At 40.5% G+C, this 15,047-nt stretch overlaps 1 protein-coding gene across 2 annotated transcripts in view; it reads right to left on the reverse strand.

The window, feature by feature from the left end:
• Positions 1-634: 634 nt before the first annotated feature.
• The window catches only part of ociad1 (OCIA domain containing 1), a 47,016-nt gene continuing 32,603 nt past the window's right edge, over positions 635-15,047 (reverse strand). For both annotated transcript variants that reach the window (XM_070870093.1, XM_070870088.1), the window contains exons 6-8: positions 14,501-14,706; positions 3,159-3,314; positions 635-1,262 (exon numbers count right to left, since the gene is read on the reverse strand). In XM_070870093.1, coding sequence (XP_070726194.1) covers positions 1,225-1,262; positions 3,159-3,314; positions 14,501-14,706 — 400 coding nt within the window. In that variant the 3' untranslated portion in view covers positions 635-1,224. The remainder of the gene's footprint in view (positions 1,263-3,158; positions 3,315-14,500; positions 14,707-15,047) is intronic.

Raw genomic sequence — 15,047 nt, forward strand, 5'->3', positions numbered from 1 at the left:
TTCAAATCAAAAATTGCCTAATTCCACCTCCATAACATTGCTCATCTCGCCCCTGTCTCAGGCCATCTGTCGCTGAAACCCTCATTTATATGCCTGTGTCACCTTCTGACTCTACTATCCTATGTTTTTCTAGGCATCCTCCACAAACTCTAGCTCATCCAAACCTCTGCTGCCTGTATCCAAACCAATTCCTACATTGGCTCTCAATCCCCTCAAAGACTTTCAATTCAAATTCTCATCCTCTAACCTACACCAGCCCAACAACCTCGTTTTGCTTTTTTATGCTTTATATGTTTATACATTTGAGGAATCCAGCTGTGGAAAACTACCAGGAATTTATTGCTATATTGGGCAGGCAACAACCAAGGCCTTTGCAACACTAGGAAGAATCACCAGTTTAGTGATGATAAGCTATTTTTTTTAAATTACTGATGACAGTTTACCTTTAGCCACTCAAAATTGTTTTCAGTCCGTGCTAGAACAAGTTGAAATATCTTATTTCAGGCTATATACTTGCTACTTTTCCCGATTCTCCCCCCCACCCCACCTCCAGCCCTCATAATTCTTCCATCCCATTTTGATTAATTAAAGTGGAAAAGATTTGCATAGATTATTGAGCAAGGAAACTATAGGATAGCTTTTAATAAAAATGCACTGGAAACAATGCACTGCATATTTAATTAAGTTCATCCTTTTCAAATTTATACTTGGACCAGTAGCTTCATGGTTAGAAATGGAACATACATACATATAACTAAGATACAGTCCATCACTTTGGTTCAATTTGATTAATAGCAACAACATGGCTCAGAATAAACAATCTTTCATGTGGAGGCTGTCTATTACAGCTTTGAGCAAAAGCAGTTATTCTGAGTATCTTCCCTGTCAAAAATTGCTACATTTAGAAATGAACACAAGTATCAACAAGAACACTTGTGTGGTGCTTTAAAAAAAATCTTATAATAAGAAATGGAATAGACAAGTCTTTGACGGACCAATGTTATCACCAGCTTAGATTTGCTGCTTTTGATACTGTAAACAGATCAAATGGATCCCATGAAAAAGGCAGGTCATCGTAAGATTTTTGCGGTCTAATCAGTCTGGGATCAAACGTTTTAAAACACACTTCAGGCTTTGAGATTAAATACTGCTGTAGAGCGCGTGGATTACGAATTTCCAACTCAGCTGGGATTATTCGCGAGCTTCTTGTCCATAGTGTTTTCCTTATTCATCCCAGGAGTCCCCATACTTGTTTGTTTTTGCTACAGGAAATAATTAGACCAGGACAGATCATCAGTACTAATTAATGAGAAGCATCAGATCAGTCACTTAAAATAAAACCAACTTACATTATAGCATACTATGTATTTATTTGTTTCTATTCAAAGACATTGATCTTTATATGTACTCTACAAGTTTTTAAAAATCTGCATATTTCCTATTCATCCCAAAAGTTTACTAGTAAAAAAACCCACCTCTAATGGTGGGAAATGCTGATACTTACTGACTTGCTTGTTTCCATGGAACTAATCCATTGAGAAAAGGCATGACCTCCACCCCCTATTTCTGAAAATCTTATACAGCTTTGATATGCAGAAAGAGAATATAAATACAATTTTTCAACAGATCCACAGGGATCCATTGTACATAAAGTTATGGCCATCAATTTACAAAGTTAGATGTAACTTTATACCAAATAAAAACCGTAGAAGTTTACAGCACAGGAGGTCATTTGATACATCATGCCTGTGTCAGCTCTTTTCTGGAGCAATCCAAAACTAATTGGATTGCCCCACTATCCCCACAACACTGTATTTTCCTCCATTTACAATGTTATCTACTGTTCCCTTAAAAGATGCAATGGTCTTTGTCTCAACTAATCCATGCTGTAATAATCGTGTAAAGAAATTTCTCTTAATCTCTCTTCTTGCTCTCGGTGACAATTTTAAATTGATGAGCTCATCACTGACTACCCAATCAGAGGAAAGCGTTTTTTCCTATTCACCCTATTAAAATGACTTGCATTATATAGCATCTTTAATGTAGAAAAATGCCCCAAGGCATTTCACAGAGGCATAATCAGATAAAAATCAACACCGAGCTGACAAAGGCCTGGTAACTAAAAGCTTGAGGTGTGTTTTAAGGGGGGTCTTAAAAGTCAAGAGGTAGGCGGCAGAGGGATTTATGGAAGTATTTCCAGAGCTTAACACCGAGACAGTTGAACGCACGGCTGCTAAAAGTGGGAAGAAGGGTTTTCTTAATTCACAAGTAGCCAGAGTTTGAGAGTTTTTGGAGGCTTGTAGGGCTGGGAAAGGTTAGAAATAGGGAGGGGGTGAGGCCATGAAGTGATTTGAATACCAGGATGTAAATTTTATATTTGAAGTGCTGATGGATTGGGAGCCAACGTAGGTCAGTGAGCACAGGAGTGATCGGTGAGTGGAATGCTGTGAAATAGGATATGGACAGCAAAGTGAATGAGCTGAAGTTTATGGAGGGTGGAGGATGGGAAGGCCTACTGGGAGAGCATTGGAATAGTTGAGTCTGGAGATGATCAAATCATGGATGAGGGTTTTGGCAGCTGAGGCAAGGGTGAAGCTCGGCCCTTATTTTAAAAACCTATATTCAATCTCCTCTTCGATCCAGTGGAAATAGTCCTTGTATCGCCTCCTCCCTTATAACTAACTATAGTTCTATGGCTTTAATGTTCTTTCAATAATGGGACACTCCAGACAGCAAACAGTACTCTAACTGTAGCTTATCGTCTTGTACAGCTGTATAATTACCTGTTTGCTCCTTTACAATAAATCTCTTTAAAACATTGCTTGTAGCAAGCTTATCTTCCTGGTACATAGAAATAATAGGGTTGTACTTGCACACAGCAGTTGGAACGGGATATGTTGCCAATCATCTGCACCATAACCAACCACAATCCAGCCAGGTTTGTTTTAATTTAAGAACATTCAACCAAGCCACATAACACCTTGACTTGGACATACATCACCATTCCTGGCAGATGTCACTCACTCCGAATCCTGCAAGTCTCTACCGAGCACCATCACAAGAACTGCAATGGTTCAAGAAGCAACTGAGAGATAGGCAATAAATTTGGTCTTGCCAGGCCAAGAACAAATTAAAAATATATTATTTCCATAATTAACCTTTGTTGTCAGGTAATCTTTGTTGAGTTGGTTTATGAAGAGACTCTGCTTTTTGTGTCACTGTGACTTCGTAGAGCTCCCTATTTTTGTTTCTTAATTCGTCGTATGTCATTGGTTTCCTTTGAGGCTTTGATTCTTCTATCTCTGGACCAAGTGCTGAGGTCAGAAGCAAATAAACTTATTTTAGAAGAAGTTAAAGAATATACCCATACAGTGTCCTTCAAACACAAATGCAATGCTACAATCATATAGTAAACACTTTACTCTTGTGTATCAAGATAATAATTACGAAGGCCCCATTTATAATGCAGCTAGTGGTCTTGGAACTACATCTGTGGAGTTCGATGCACAGCTGGTAAACTGTAGTTATGCTGCCAGCTGTACATCATAATGAAGTCAGCCACAAAGTAGTTCTGCATGCTCAGGTATAGGCACATAGATCCACTCTGTTAATGCTAGGAGAAAGTAGAGACTTGTACCAGTGCTCTTCTGACATTAAAAGCATTAAAAAGTTAGTTGACAAAGTGCTCAGGGTATAGTACTTTATGGAACTTCAGTCATTGACATCAATATTTTTAATACAGAAGATCTTGTGTAGCATTGCTCAGTGTGTTAGATGACATACTATTTTAAAACAGATGGGGGCATTATACCGTACAATGGATTATCGGGGCCACTGATTGGCAGTAACTGAATTAAGACAAATTTTGTTTTTAAATACATGGTGTTCCAGGAATGTTCCAGGCTTCGGAGGTCAAATTCTGACTGTCCATTTTCCCATGAAAATCATAAATGAGTGGCCTTGAATTATATGTTCCTTTACCTATATATTTAATTTTGATCTATTATTGCTTTTTTTAAAAAAAAGTTTAAAATACACAGGAAGATAGTAGGCAACATATATCAGATTGGACATTGATATGTGACACCTGAGAATACTACGCATGGGGTTGGGCATTGGGCAACATTGAGGAATAGTACAGTGGATATCACTGTGGGGGAGGGGAGAAGCAAGATGCATCAGGGTCTGTGATCACTGGGGGATGTGAGTTGCAGAGAAGGTGGCTGCACTGAGGGAAATTCTAGGATTTGTAAGAAGTGTGTGTGTGTGGGGGGGGGGGGGGTTGGAATGTGGCAGTATGGCTGGCAGCACTGACAGCAAACATCAGGTAACAGGGGTTGTCATGAAATTGGGGGGGGGGGGGGGGGCGGTGGAGGAAAGAAAAGAATGAATCCTATGGTTATGAAGGGAGATACCAGGGTGTGTCAACACCTAGGGTGCAGTTTCGTAGCACTGGCGCGGGAGTCTCGGAAAAGATTTGCATCTAGGAAGAATGCATTGGGACGGGAACTACTATACTGGGGTGGGGTGGAATGGCGTGGGAGCAATGCTGGGTAGCAGCATTCAGGGAACACAGGGAAGGAGATGCTAGAGCACTGTAGAGTAGGATATTGAGGTCTGGGGGGGAACACTCTGGAAAATTGGATATGGACATCAAGCAAAACTGGGAGAAGTATCCAGGAGCACTTGCGCGGCGGGGAGAGGATTCGTTTTGCAGGATGTGACATTATTTTTGGAAAAGCCAGGATCTGGCAGTACTGAGGAGTAGAAAGCCCAGGTGAATCTGGGCTAACCTGCTCCAAACTGTTTCGGGCCATCTCTGTACTGTGTTCCCAGGTTGACAATCCATTTTCTGGAATGATGCTGGTTTTAAGCTTTAGTTGTCTAGTTGTAATTTGTACATTGTAAAACACAATTGTAATTTGTGTTTTACAATCAGATAACGCACAATGTAACTGAAAAGTTTTCAAAATTAAGGTATTAAGAAAAAAATCCCCCCCCCCCCCCCCCCCAAAAAAGGTTTCTGAGATAATGAACAGAAAATAAAACTATATGGTTAAATCTGTGCTTTGGTTCTCCAATGGCGACCAGAGCTGTTCTGCCTTTCTCGCTCTTGGTCTACTGGACGTACTTTTTAAAGTAAACAGCAGATAGACTTTTTGACAATCTACTCAAATTCATAGTGCTGTTTGTATTCAAATCATTTTCAAATAGGTAGAAACTGAAATTCTCTCATAAAAGAAGACAAAATGACTTGCACTGAAAAACAGATTATAATTCAAAAATAAACAAAGCTACAACAGGTGTGTAGTTAGTCGTCTGGCATGTTTGAAGTGGATTTTTCTCTCTCTCTCTCAATCTATTTATTTTTAAAAAATGACAATATAAACATTTTCTAAAGAAGATTTTGAAATCTGTCCTCTCGCTTTCTTCAAATAATTTTGAAAAACAATAGAAATGGTTGGAGGAGAAAAAAAAAGACTTGTATTTAGATAGCGCCTTTCAAAAACTCAGGACGTCCTAAAGCGCTTTACAGCATCCGAAGTACATAGATGACAGTGCTGCGTTGCAGCTTCCCCAGATTGGTACCTTATTTTTTTTAGGTATCCCTGGTGCTGCTCCTGGCATGCTCTTCTGCACTCCTCATTGAACCAGGGTTGGTTTCCTGGCTTGATGGTAATGGCAGAGGGATATGTCATTATGGAGACAAAATCCTGTCGTCACACTGAAGACACCCTCCATCGTGTTGTGTGGCACTATCACCGTGCTAAATGGGATAGATTCAGAACAGATCGAGCAGCTCATAACTGGGCATCCATGAGGCATTGTGAGCCATCAGCAGCAGCAGAATTGTACTCCACCACAATCTGTAATCTCATGGCCTGGCATATCCCTCATTCTACCATTGCCTGGATGAGTGCAGCTCCAACAACTGCAAAAAGCTCGACACCATCCAGGACAAAGCAGCCCGCTGGATTGGCACCCCATCTACCATCTTCAACATTCACTCCCTCCACCACTGGCGCACTGCTGCTGCAGTGTGTACCATCTATAAGATGGACTGCAGCAACTCGCCATGGCTTCTTTGGAAGCACCTCCCAAACCCACGACCTCTACCACCTAGAAGGACAAGGGCAACAGAGGCACATGGGAGTGCCATCACCTGTAAGTTCCCCTCCAAGTTACACAGCATCCTGACTGGGAAATATATCACTGTTCCTTCATCGTCACTGGATCAAAATCCTGGCACTCCCCAACTGCACTGTGGGAGTACCTTCAGCACAAGGACTGCAGCGGTTCAAGGCGGTGGCTCACCACCATCTTCTCAAGGGCAATTAGGGATGGGCAATAAATACTGGCCTCGCCAGCAACGCCCACATCCCGGAACAAATAAAAAAAAAAGTGTTGCAGAATTCTAGCAAAATGCTATTGATGCACTCTTCAACTGAGAGTCCCAGCACTTGATGGAAATATCAAGTTCAAACTCAGGCATCAATAGCATTTTGCTAGAATTCTGCAGCACTTCTATGTATTTCATTGGCTGTAAAGCGCTTTAGGACATCGGAATGAAGGAAAATGCTAGAATCCATTATTAGAAACATGGTAACAGGGCACTTAGAAAATCGTAATATGATTAGGCAGAGTCAACATGGTTTTATGAAAGGAAAATCGTATTTTACAAATTTTTTGAAGATGCAACTAATAGGATGGATAAGGGGGAACCAGTGGATGTAGTGTATTTGGATTTTCAAAAAGCATTCGGTAAGGTGCCACACAAGAGGCTGTTACACAAAATTGCAGTGGGTATGGTAGCATAGTGGTTATGTTACTGGACGAGTAATCCAGAGGTCTGGACTAATGATCCGGAGACATGAGTTGAAATTCAATTGAATAAATCTGGAATTAAAAAGTTAATATCAGTAATGGTGACCATGGGCTAGAATTTGCAGTGGCTCACTGCCCGGTTTCTCGGCGCTTTTGACCGTGTTGGGAGATAACCGGGTCAGCGAAAAATTCCCAGCTGAGTTACGCGGCGGTTTCGAAGTACCGCTGGGGAGCGGACTGCTGACGTGCACCATCCACAGATCGCCATTGCGTGATATTTGGCTCAGCGGTGACCCATAGGTAAGTATAAAAAAAAATGCCCACGAGAATCAGCGGAGCTGGGCGGAAGGTAAGCAGCTCTGCAAGAAAAAGGTAAGTAATTTTTTTTTACTAATTATTTTAAAATTCTATTGGTGATTTAAGATAAAAAGGTTCGGAGAATGTTTTTATGATTTATGATGTTATGAAAAAATATTTTTAGTGTTTTTCTCCTAGGCCCAAAATCCACAGCCTTAGAGTAAATTTTTTAAATTATCGGCCATTTTCTTTAAGAACCGCCCAATCAACCCAAAATTCACTTTTTTGCCGAGAATCGGGGTGCAACGCCCATTTTTTTGCTGGGCGGATTTTTTTCTTTTTTTCGGGAAAGTTTGCGCCAGTGATAATCTTGGGAATCTTAGTGGTCTTTTGGGTGGCAATTGGGCACTGGCAGGTTGTTAGGAAATTCTAGCCCCATGAAACTACCGGATTGTTGTAAAAAAAAACATCTGGTTCACTAATGTACTTTAGGGAAGTAAATCTGTCATCCTTACCCGGTCTGGGTATGTGACTCCAGATCCACAGCAATGTGGTTGACTCTTAACTGCCCTCTGAACTGGCCTAGAAAGCCACTCAGTTGTATTCAAAAAGGCTGTTCACCACCACCATCTTGAGAGCAATTAGGAATGGGCAATAAATGCTAGCCTTGTCAGTGACGCCCACATCTAGTCAATGAATTAAAAAAAATTAGGACTCATGGGATTGGGAGTAATATATTAGCATGGATTGAGGACAGACAGACAGAAAGAAAGACTTGCATTTATATAGCGTCGTTCATGACCACCGGACATCTCAAAGCGCTTTACAGAGAATGAAGTACTTTTGAAGTATAGTCACTGTTGTAATGTGGGAAAGGTGGTAGCCAATTTGCACACAGTATCTTCCACAAACAGCAATGTGATAATGACCAGATAATCTGTTTTTGTTACGTTGATTGAGGGATAAATATTGGCCAGGACCACCGGGGATAACTCCACTGCTCTTCTTTGAAATAGTGCCATGGGATCCTTTACATCCAACTGAGAGCAGACGGGGCCTCGGTTTAATGTCTCATCCGAAAGACTGCACCTCCCTCAGCACTGCACCTCCCTCAGCACTGCAATGGAGTGTCAGCTTTGATTTATGCATTCAAGTCCCTGGAGTGGGATTTGCAGCCACAACCTTCTGACTCAGAGGTGAGTGTGCTACCCACTGAGCCACAGCTGACAACGATACCAGAGAGTAGGAATAAACAGAACTTTTTCGGGTTGGCAGGCTGTAACTAACGGGGTACCGCAAGGATCAGTGCTTCTGCCTCAGCTATTTACAATCTATATTAATGACTTAGATAAAGGGACCAAGTGTATCGTATCCAAGTTTGCTGATGATACAAAGTTATGTGGGAAAGTAAGCTGTGAGGAGGTCTCAGAGGCTGCAGAGAGATATAGCCAGGTTGACTGAGTGGGCACAAACATGGCAAATGGAATACAATGTGGGGATGTGTGAAGTTATCCATTATGGTAAGAAAAAAACAGAATATTTTTTGAATAGTGAGAAACTGTGAAATGTTTGCATTCAGTGGGACCTGGGTGTCCTTGTACATGAATCACAGAAAGTTAACATGGAGATACAGCAAGAAAGAAAGCAAATGATATGTTAGCTTTTGTTACAAAGGGATTAGAGCACAAGAGTAAACAAATCTTACTACAATTTATACAGGGTATTGGTGAGGCCATATCTGGAGTACTGTGTACAGTCTTGGTCTCTTTACCCAAGAAAGGATATACGTGCCTTGGAGGGAGTGCAACGAGGTCACCAGGCTGATTCCTAGGATGGGGGGGTTGCCCTATGAGGAGAGATTGAGTAAACTAGGACAAGGGAGAACCAGTGGATGTGGTGTATTTGGACTTTCAAAAGGCTTTTGACAAGGTCCCACACAAGAGATTGGTGTACAAAATCAAAGCACATGGTATTGGGGGTAATGTACTGACGTGGATCGAGAACTGGTTGGCAGACAGGAAGCAGAGAGTCGGGATAAACGGGTCCTTTTCAGAATGGCAGGCAGTGACTAGTAGAGTACCGCTGGGCTCAGTGCTGGAACCCCAACTCTTTACAATATACATTGATGATTTAGATGAAGGAATTGAGTGTAATATCTTCAAGTTTGCAGATGACACTAAGCTGGGTGGCAGTGTGAGCTGTGCCAAAGTGCATGGCCTCACACTTTCCGACATTATACTCCATCTGCCAAATTTTTTCCCACTCACTTAGACTGTCTATGTCCTTTTGCAGATTTTTTGTGTCCTCCTCACACATTCCTATCCTCCCATCTTTGTATAGTCAGCAAACTTGGCTACGTTACACTCAGTCCTTTCAAGTCGTTAATATAGATTGTTCTTATGTTCTGATGTATTTTTCTTATCTTATGTTAAAGATTTTTTTTCTCTTGCAAAGTCATTTTGTTTGGTAGTTTATTGGTTTAATTTGGTAAATAATCTAATGTTATGTTTAATGGGACCTTGTTTTGAATTTATTTTGTTTCCTTGTGTAAGTAAATTTATATTCAGAAGTTTTTTTCAATTCAAATTGCTACCACTGCCACGTTAAAAAAAACAAGCTCAGTGCCAGGCTGAAGTACTAAATGAGTACTTTGCATCTATCTTCATCACAGAAGAGGATGCTGCCAATGTAGCAGTAAAGGAGAAGATAATAACAATATTGGATAGGATAAAAATAGATAAAGAGGAGGTACTTAAAAGGTTGGCAGTACTCAAAGTAGAAAAGTCACTTGGTCCAGATGGGATGCATCTTAGGTTACTGAGGGAAGCAAGGGTGGAAATTGCAGAGGCTCTTGCCACAATCATCCAAGCCTACTTAGATATGAGGATGGTACCAGAGGACTGGAGGATTACAAATGTTATAGTCCTGTTCAAAAAAAAAAAGGATACACCTGGCAATTACAGGCTTGTCAGCATAATACAAGTTGTGGGGAAACTTTTAGAAACAATAATCCGAGACAAAATGAATTGGTGCTTGGAAACGTATGGACTAATAAATGAAAAAGTCAACACAGATTTGTTCAAGGCAAATGGGGTTTGACGAACTTGATTAAATTCTTTGATGAAGTAACGGAGAGGGTTGATGAGGGTAGTGTGGTTGATGTGTATATGGACTTTCAAAAGGCGTTTGATAAAGTACCACATAATTGACTCGTTATCAAAATTAAAGCCCATGAGGTGAAAGAAGCAGTGGCAGCGTGGATACAAAATTGGCTAAGGGACAGAAAACAGAGTGTAGTGGTGAACGGTTGTTTTACCAGACAGAAGTATAAAGTGGTGTTCCCCAGGAGGTCGGTATTAGGCCCTTTTGATATATATTAATGACCTGGGTATACAGGGCATAATTTCCAGATGACACAAAACTCAGAATTGTGTGTGCAAACACTTATGAGGATAGTGACAGACATCAGGAAGGCATAGACTGATGAAATGGGCAGACATGGCAGATGAAATTTGATGTAGAGAAGTGTGAAGTAATACATTTTGGTGGGAAGCATGAGAGGCGAGGCAATATGAACGAAAATGTACAAATTTTAAAGGGGGTGCAGGAAGAGAGAGACCTGGGAGTGTATGTACACAAATCTTTGAAGGTGGCAGGTAAAGTTGAGAAGGCCGTTAAAAAAAAATCATACAGTATCCTCAGCTTTTTTAATAGATGCAAAGAGTACAAAAGCAAGGGAGTTAGCTAAACTTTTATAAACATTGGTTAGGCCTCAGCTGGAGTATTGTGTTCAATTCTGGACACCATAAGGAAGCGTTGGAAAGAGTACAGAAGAGATTTACTGGAATGGTACCAAGGATGAGTGAATTCAGTTCTGTGGAAAGACTGGAGAAGCTGGGGTTGTTCTCCTTAGAGCAGAGATGGTTATAGGGAGATTTGACACAGGTGCTCAAAATCATGAAGAATTTTGATGAGTAAATATGGAGAAACTGTTTGCAGTGGCAGAGAGGTTGGTAACCAGAGAACACAGATTTAAGGTGATTGGCAAAAGAACCAGCAGCAACACGAGGAAACAATTCATTTACACAGCAAGCTGTAGTGTTCTGGAATGTACTGTCTCAAAGGGTGATGGAAGCAGATTCAATAGTAACTTTCAAAAGAGAATTGGATAAATACGTGAAGGAAATAAATTTACAGAGCTATGGGGAAACATCAGGGGAGAAGGACTAATTGGATAGCTCTAGCAAAGCGCCGATGGGCTGAAACAACAGTGTTAGCATTTTAAAAGATAACATGGATTTTTTTTCCTTGAAGTAATTTAAGAGCAGGTTACAGCTGATCTGAAGGAAAATTTATTTAGAGTGTATTAGATGTAATCATGCAAATTGATTCTATTAGAATATATGAAACTGTATGTGGGGACATCACTGACCTTTGTGAGTATGTATGAAATATGTGAAACATGTTTGGAAAAGTACACCAAGAAAATGAAGCACTATGCAGTATGACCCTAAACAATGTTAAAAGTGGATTTAAACAGTATTGGAAATGTTTTGAAAAACAGTTATTTGAATAGTACAGGCACTGTTTGTGAGTAAATGAAGATTTGAGCAACAGGAAAGGAAGAAAGGCTAAATATCATTTGGGAACAGAATAACATTCAATATTTACCCAGGACTTTTATATGATAATAAAAAATGTTTTCGTGAAGGATAATCAACCCCCTACAGGGTTTCTCATAAGTGTACATATATTGTACTTTTAATATGTACTTTATACAAGTTGTACCTCTCCAGTCCGGCACCCGTGGGACCTGACCAGTACCGGACCAGAGAATTTTCTGAACCACCAGGTCAACTGGTGACAATGTTGCTGACGACCCGGACGTGTTCTGCGCAGAAGCCTGCTGTGCAGCATGTAATTGTCCAGAAGTCGAAACAAGCAGCGGGGCAGAGAGAGAAGCGGTGGGGTGGGGAGAGAAGCGGCGGGGCGGGGAGAGAAGTGGCGGGGCGGGGAGAGAGAGAGAGAGAGAGAGAGAGCTGAGCCGCAAGCCGCCGAGTCTTTGTCCAGGCCCCGAGCCTCCCGCTGAGCCGCGGCCGGGGTGGGGGGGGAAGAGAGAGAGAGAGAGAGAGAGAGCGCAAGCGAGCGAGCTCGAGCGAGCCTGGGACCAAGCCCAGATTTGGTGGCTCAGTCAGCCGCCTGCCCTTCACTTCCCTTCCCTTCCCTTGCCCAGCCCACTTATCTCACGAACAGCGCGGGACACCACCCATGCCGGGACTGATGCGGGACCACGGGTGTTTCCGGACGAAAGAGTCCCGGACTATAGGGGTACAACCCTGTATCACTAATTAATGATAAATAAATATATTAGCTACTTTAGTGTGTAATAGCCATCATTTCAAAGGGAGTTTTATTAGCATTGCACCAAACAGCATTAAATCCAGTATGCAGATTTATTATGTATGTATGTATGCAGATGACTGCAATTATTAATCTTTGGGTATGTAAATCTGCCACGAGCAAATTGTAAAAAAAGTACAGTATTGGATCATTGGGGAAAAGGGCAATTTACACAAACTGCTGCTGAGTGAGAAGGCAGGTGTGATACCAGAACTGAAATAAAGTGCTACTGCATTGCTAATTATTAAAAAAAACACTTGATAAAAGTTACAGGAATCCAAGGTTTTAAAATCAAATTAGAATGCAAGACCTTAGTGGCTACAGAATATAATGATTGCACAATGATGTTACTGTGCATTTGCCAAACATAGCTCCAAAGTAGTTAGCAGATGGTAAACCAAGGAGTTCTGTTGCCTCTGGAGGGTGAAGTCATTTCTATTACCTCTAGAGAATCCAAAGACCAACCAGGAGGAGAGTTTTAGGGCACTTCCTGAAGCACCTACATCCCAATGGCAATCTAAACAAAGGACTGAAGTACAGCCGCACAGGACAGAAAAGCGGTTTTGCTGGTTCACAATCACGCTTCCCAGTCACCGAGAAGGTAATGTGGCCAGGTTCTAGCTGTTTTCGAATACGATTTACAAAATAAATGTGGCTGATTCCACAGTACTAGGACCCTGAATCACCAGACGAACCAATTCCTGATATATAGTTGTCAAGTGCTCATGCTTTGCGTGAGCAGTTAAGAGTTTTAGATGCCCATTGGAGCTACTCACATGATGCTTGAAATGTTTGCTTATTTCTGGTGCCTGCAAGTTCTCCTCATAATAGCTCATGACTTATCTCTTCTGTCCATGCAAGGTATTTGGGTGAATTGACAAACTTGGGGCCAGTGTTGCAAGCAAAGTGAGTAACATACTAAAGGGTGATAATCCTATTTATCAGAGATGTTTTTTTTTAAACTCTGGCTGCAATACCATGTCTTGGCAGGACATACAGTGCTATATCAAAATCTGTCAGTAAAGTTTCTTTGGAGGACTACAAGTTATTGTTGGTGAGATTGCTATCTCTCAGCCAAAGTCTGCGAATGCAAGCTCTTTGTCCTCAGTTGTTTAAGACTTCACCAAAATAACATGACATTTATTAGTTATATTTAAATAATATAGCAAATAGACACATGGCAAATGTAATCATGTCAGTTATTGAATATCAATTTAAAATTATAGAATTAGAATCGATATAATGCATCAAAACCAATATCGGTGTAACAATGTTAGAACTGAGGGAAGCTCGAGGTATAGGTTGAACTAATAAGCCATGCATCTCAGCATTTTACCTCTGAGCAAAAAATCTTCTCGGGGCAAAATGTGTATCAAGAGATGAGTAATGGTTTAGAGGTAAATGAAAATATTTGATTTCCTGTGTAACTACATAGCATATTTTATTTATATAGAACAAAATCAAAAAGCTGTTAGTGCTAAAAGGCATTTCATCCAAAATGGTAAAGTAACTACTATTTACATGAGAGAGATTTTTGGGTTGAGTTTTCATAGAAAAACAAGCATTGATAAAAATCCTGAGATCCAATGTATTAAAATAAATGTAATTTATTCAGTCACCTTTAACCAAGGCTAGTATTTTTGTTTTTTTGTGGAGTGGTTAGCTTTTCTTTGTGAAGCTGTTTGTAGATTGGCATATGTGCTGATATAGTTCTGCATTGTAAAACTGCCATAAAGTGGATAACGATGTCTCACAGATTATTGCTACACAAAGAATTTAAATAATTGACAACATTAGCAAAAGTAGCCCGGTACACAAGAGAAGTACTTTGTTAAGTATAGAACAAGCTTAAGGGTTGAAGTGAATCCAACTCACTTAAATTAGTGAACAATCACTAAATAGATCAGTTTTTTAAAAATCCACTGCATCCTTCTGCAAAAGAATGCATTATTGCAAAGGCCAAAAGCATACAAAATACCTCCTGGAGTGTCAACAATCCCTGTAGGAGTCGACTCACTGAGTGTAGAACTGAATGGAACAGACTTATAGTTGGAGTCAGAGCGGTCACTGTAATCATCAGAGTAGGTGGAAGGGCTATTTTCTTCAGCTTGGAAAGTTGAAGAGGAAGATAATGCTTCATGTTCTACAGTGCTGTCAGCAAACTTGGACTTCTGATATGAATGGCTGCAACACAAAATAAGCATTTATTACCTGTAAATGGTCAGGCTTGTGCAAGCGGTGAAAAGAGAAACAAGAGGGATGTAATTATGACACCACACATGATATGTCCTCATGGCATAATTTATGTTATCACACTGGATATTTATTTCTCATCGTAAGGTTAATGATGCCCCCTTAAACACTCACTTTTAATGTTAGTGTGGTGCCCAGAGGAACCATTCAACAGCATAATCTGATTTAAGATGTTCTTAAGTATTTCTCATTCATTTGCAAGGTTTTATGTCATTTTGTAACGAAGGACAAAATTCCTCAGCTAGCCCTAAATTCACACAGAATTAAAAATA

The sequence above is a fragment of the Pristiophorus japonicus genome, chromosome 2 (genome assembly GCF_044704955.1).
Source record: "Pristiophorus japonicus isolate sPriJap1 chromosome 2, sPriJap1.hap1, whole genome shotgun sequence".
In the NCBI taxonomy this organism is placed as follows: domain Eukaryota; kingdom Metazoa; phylum Chordata; class Chondrichthyes; family Pristiophoridae; genus Pristiophorus; species Pristiophorus japonicus.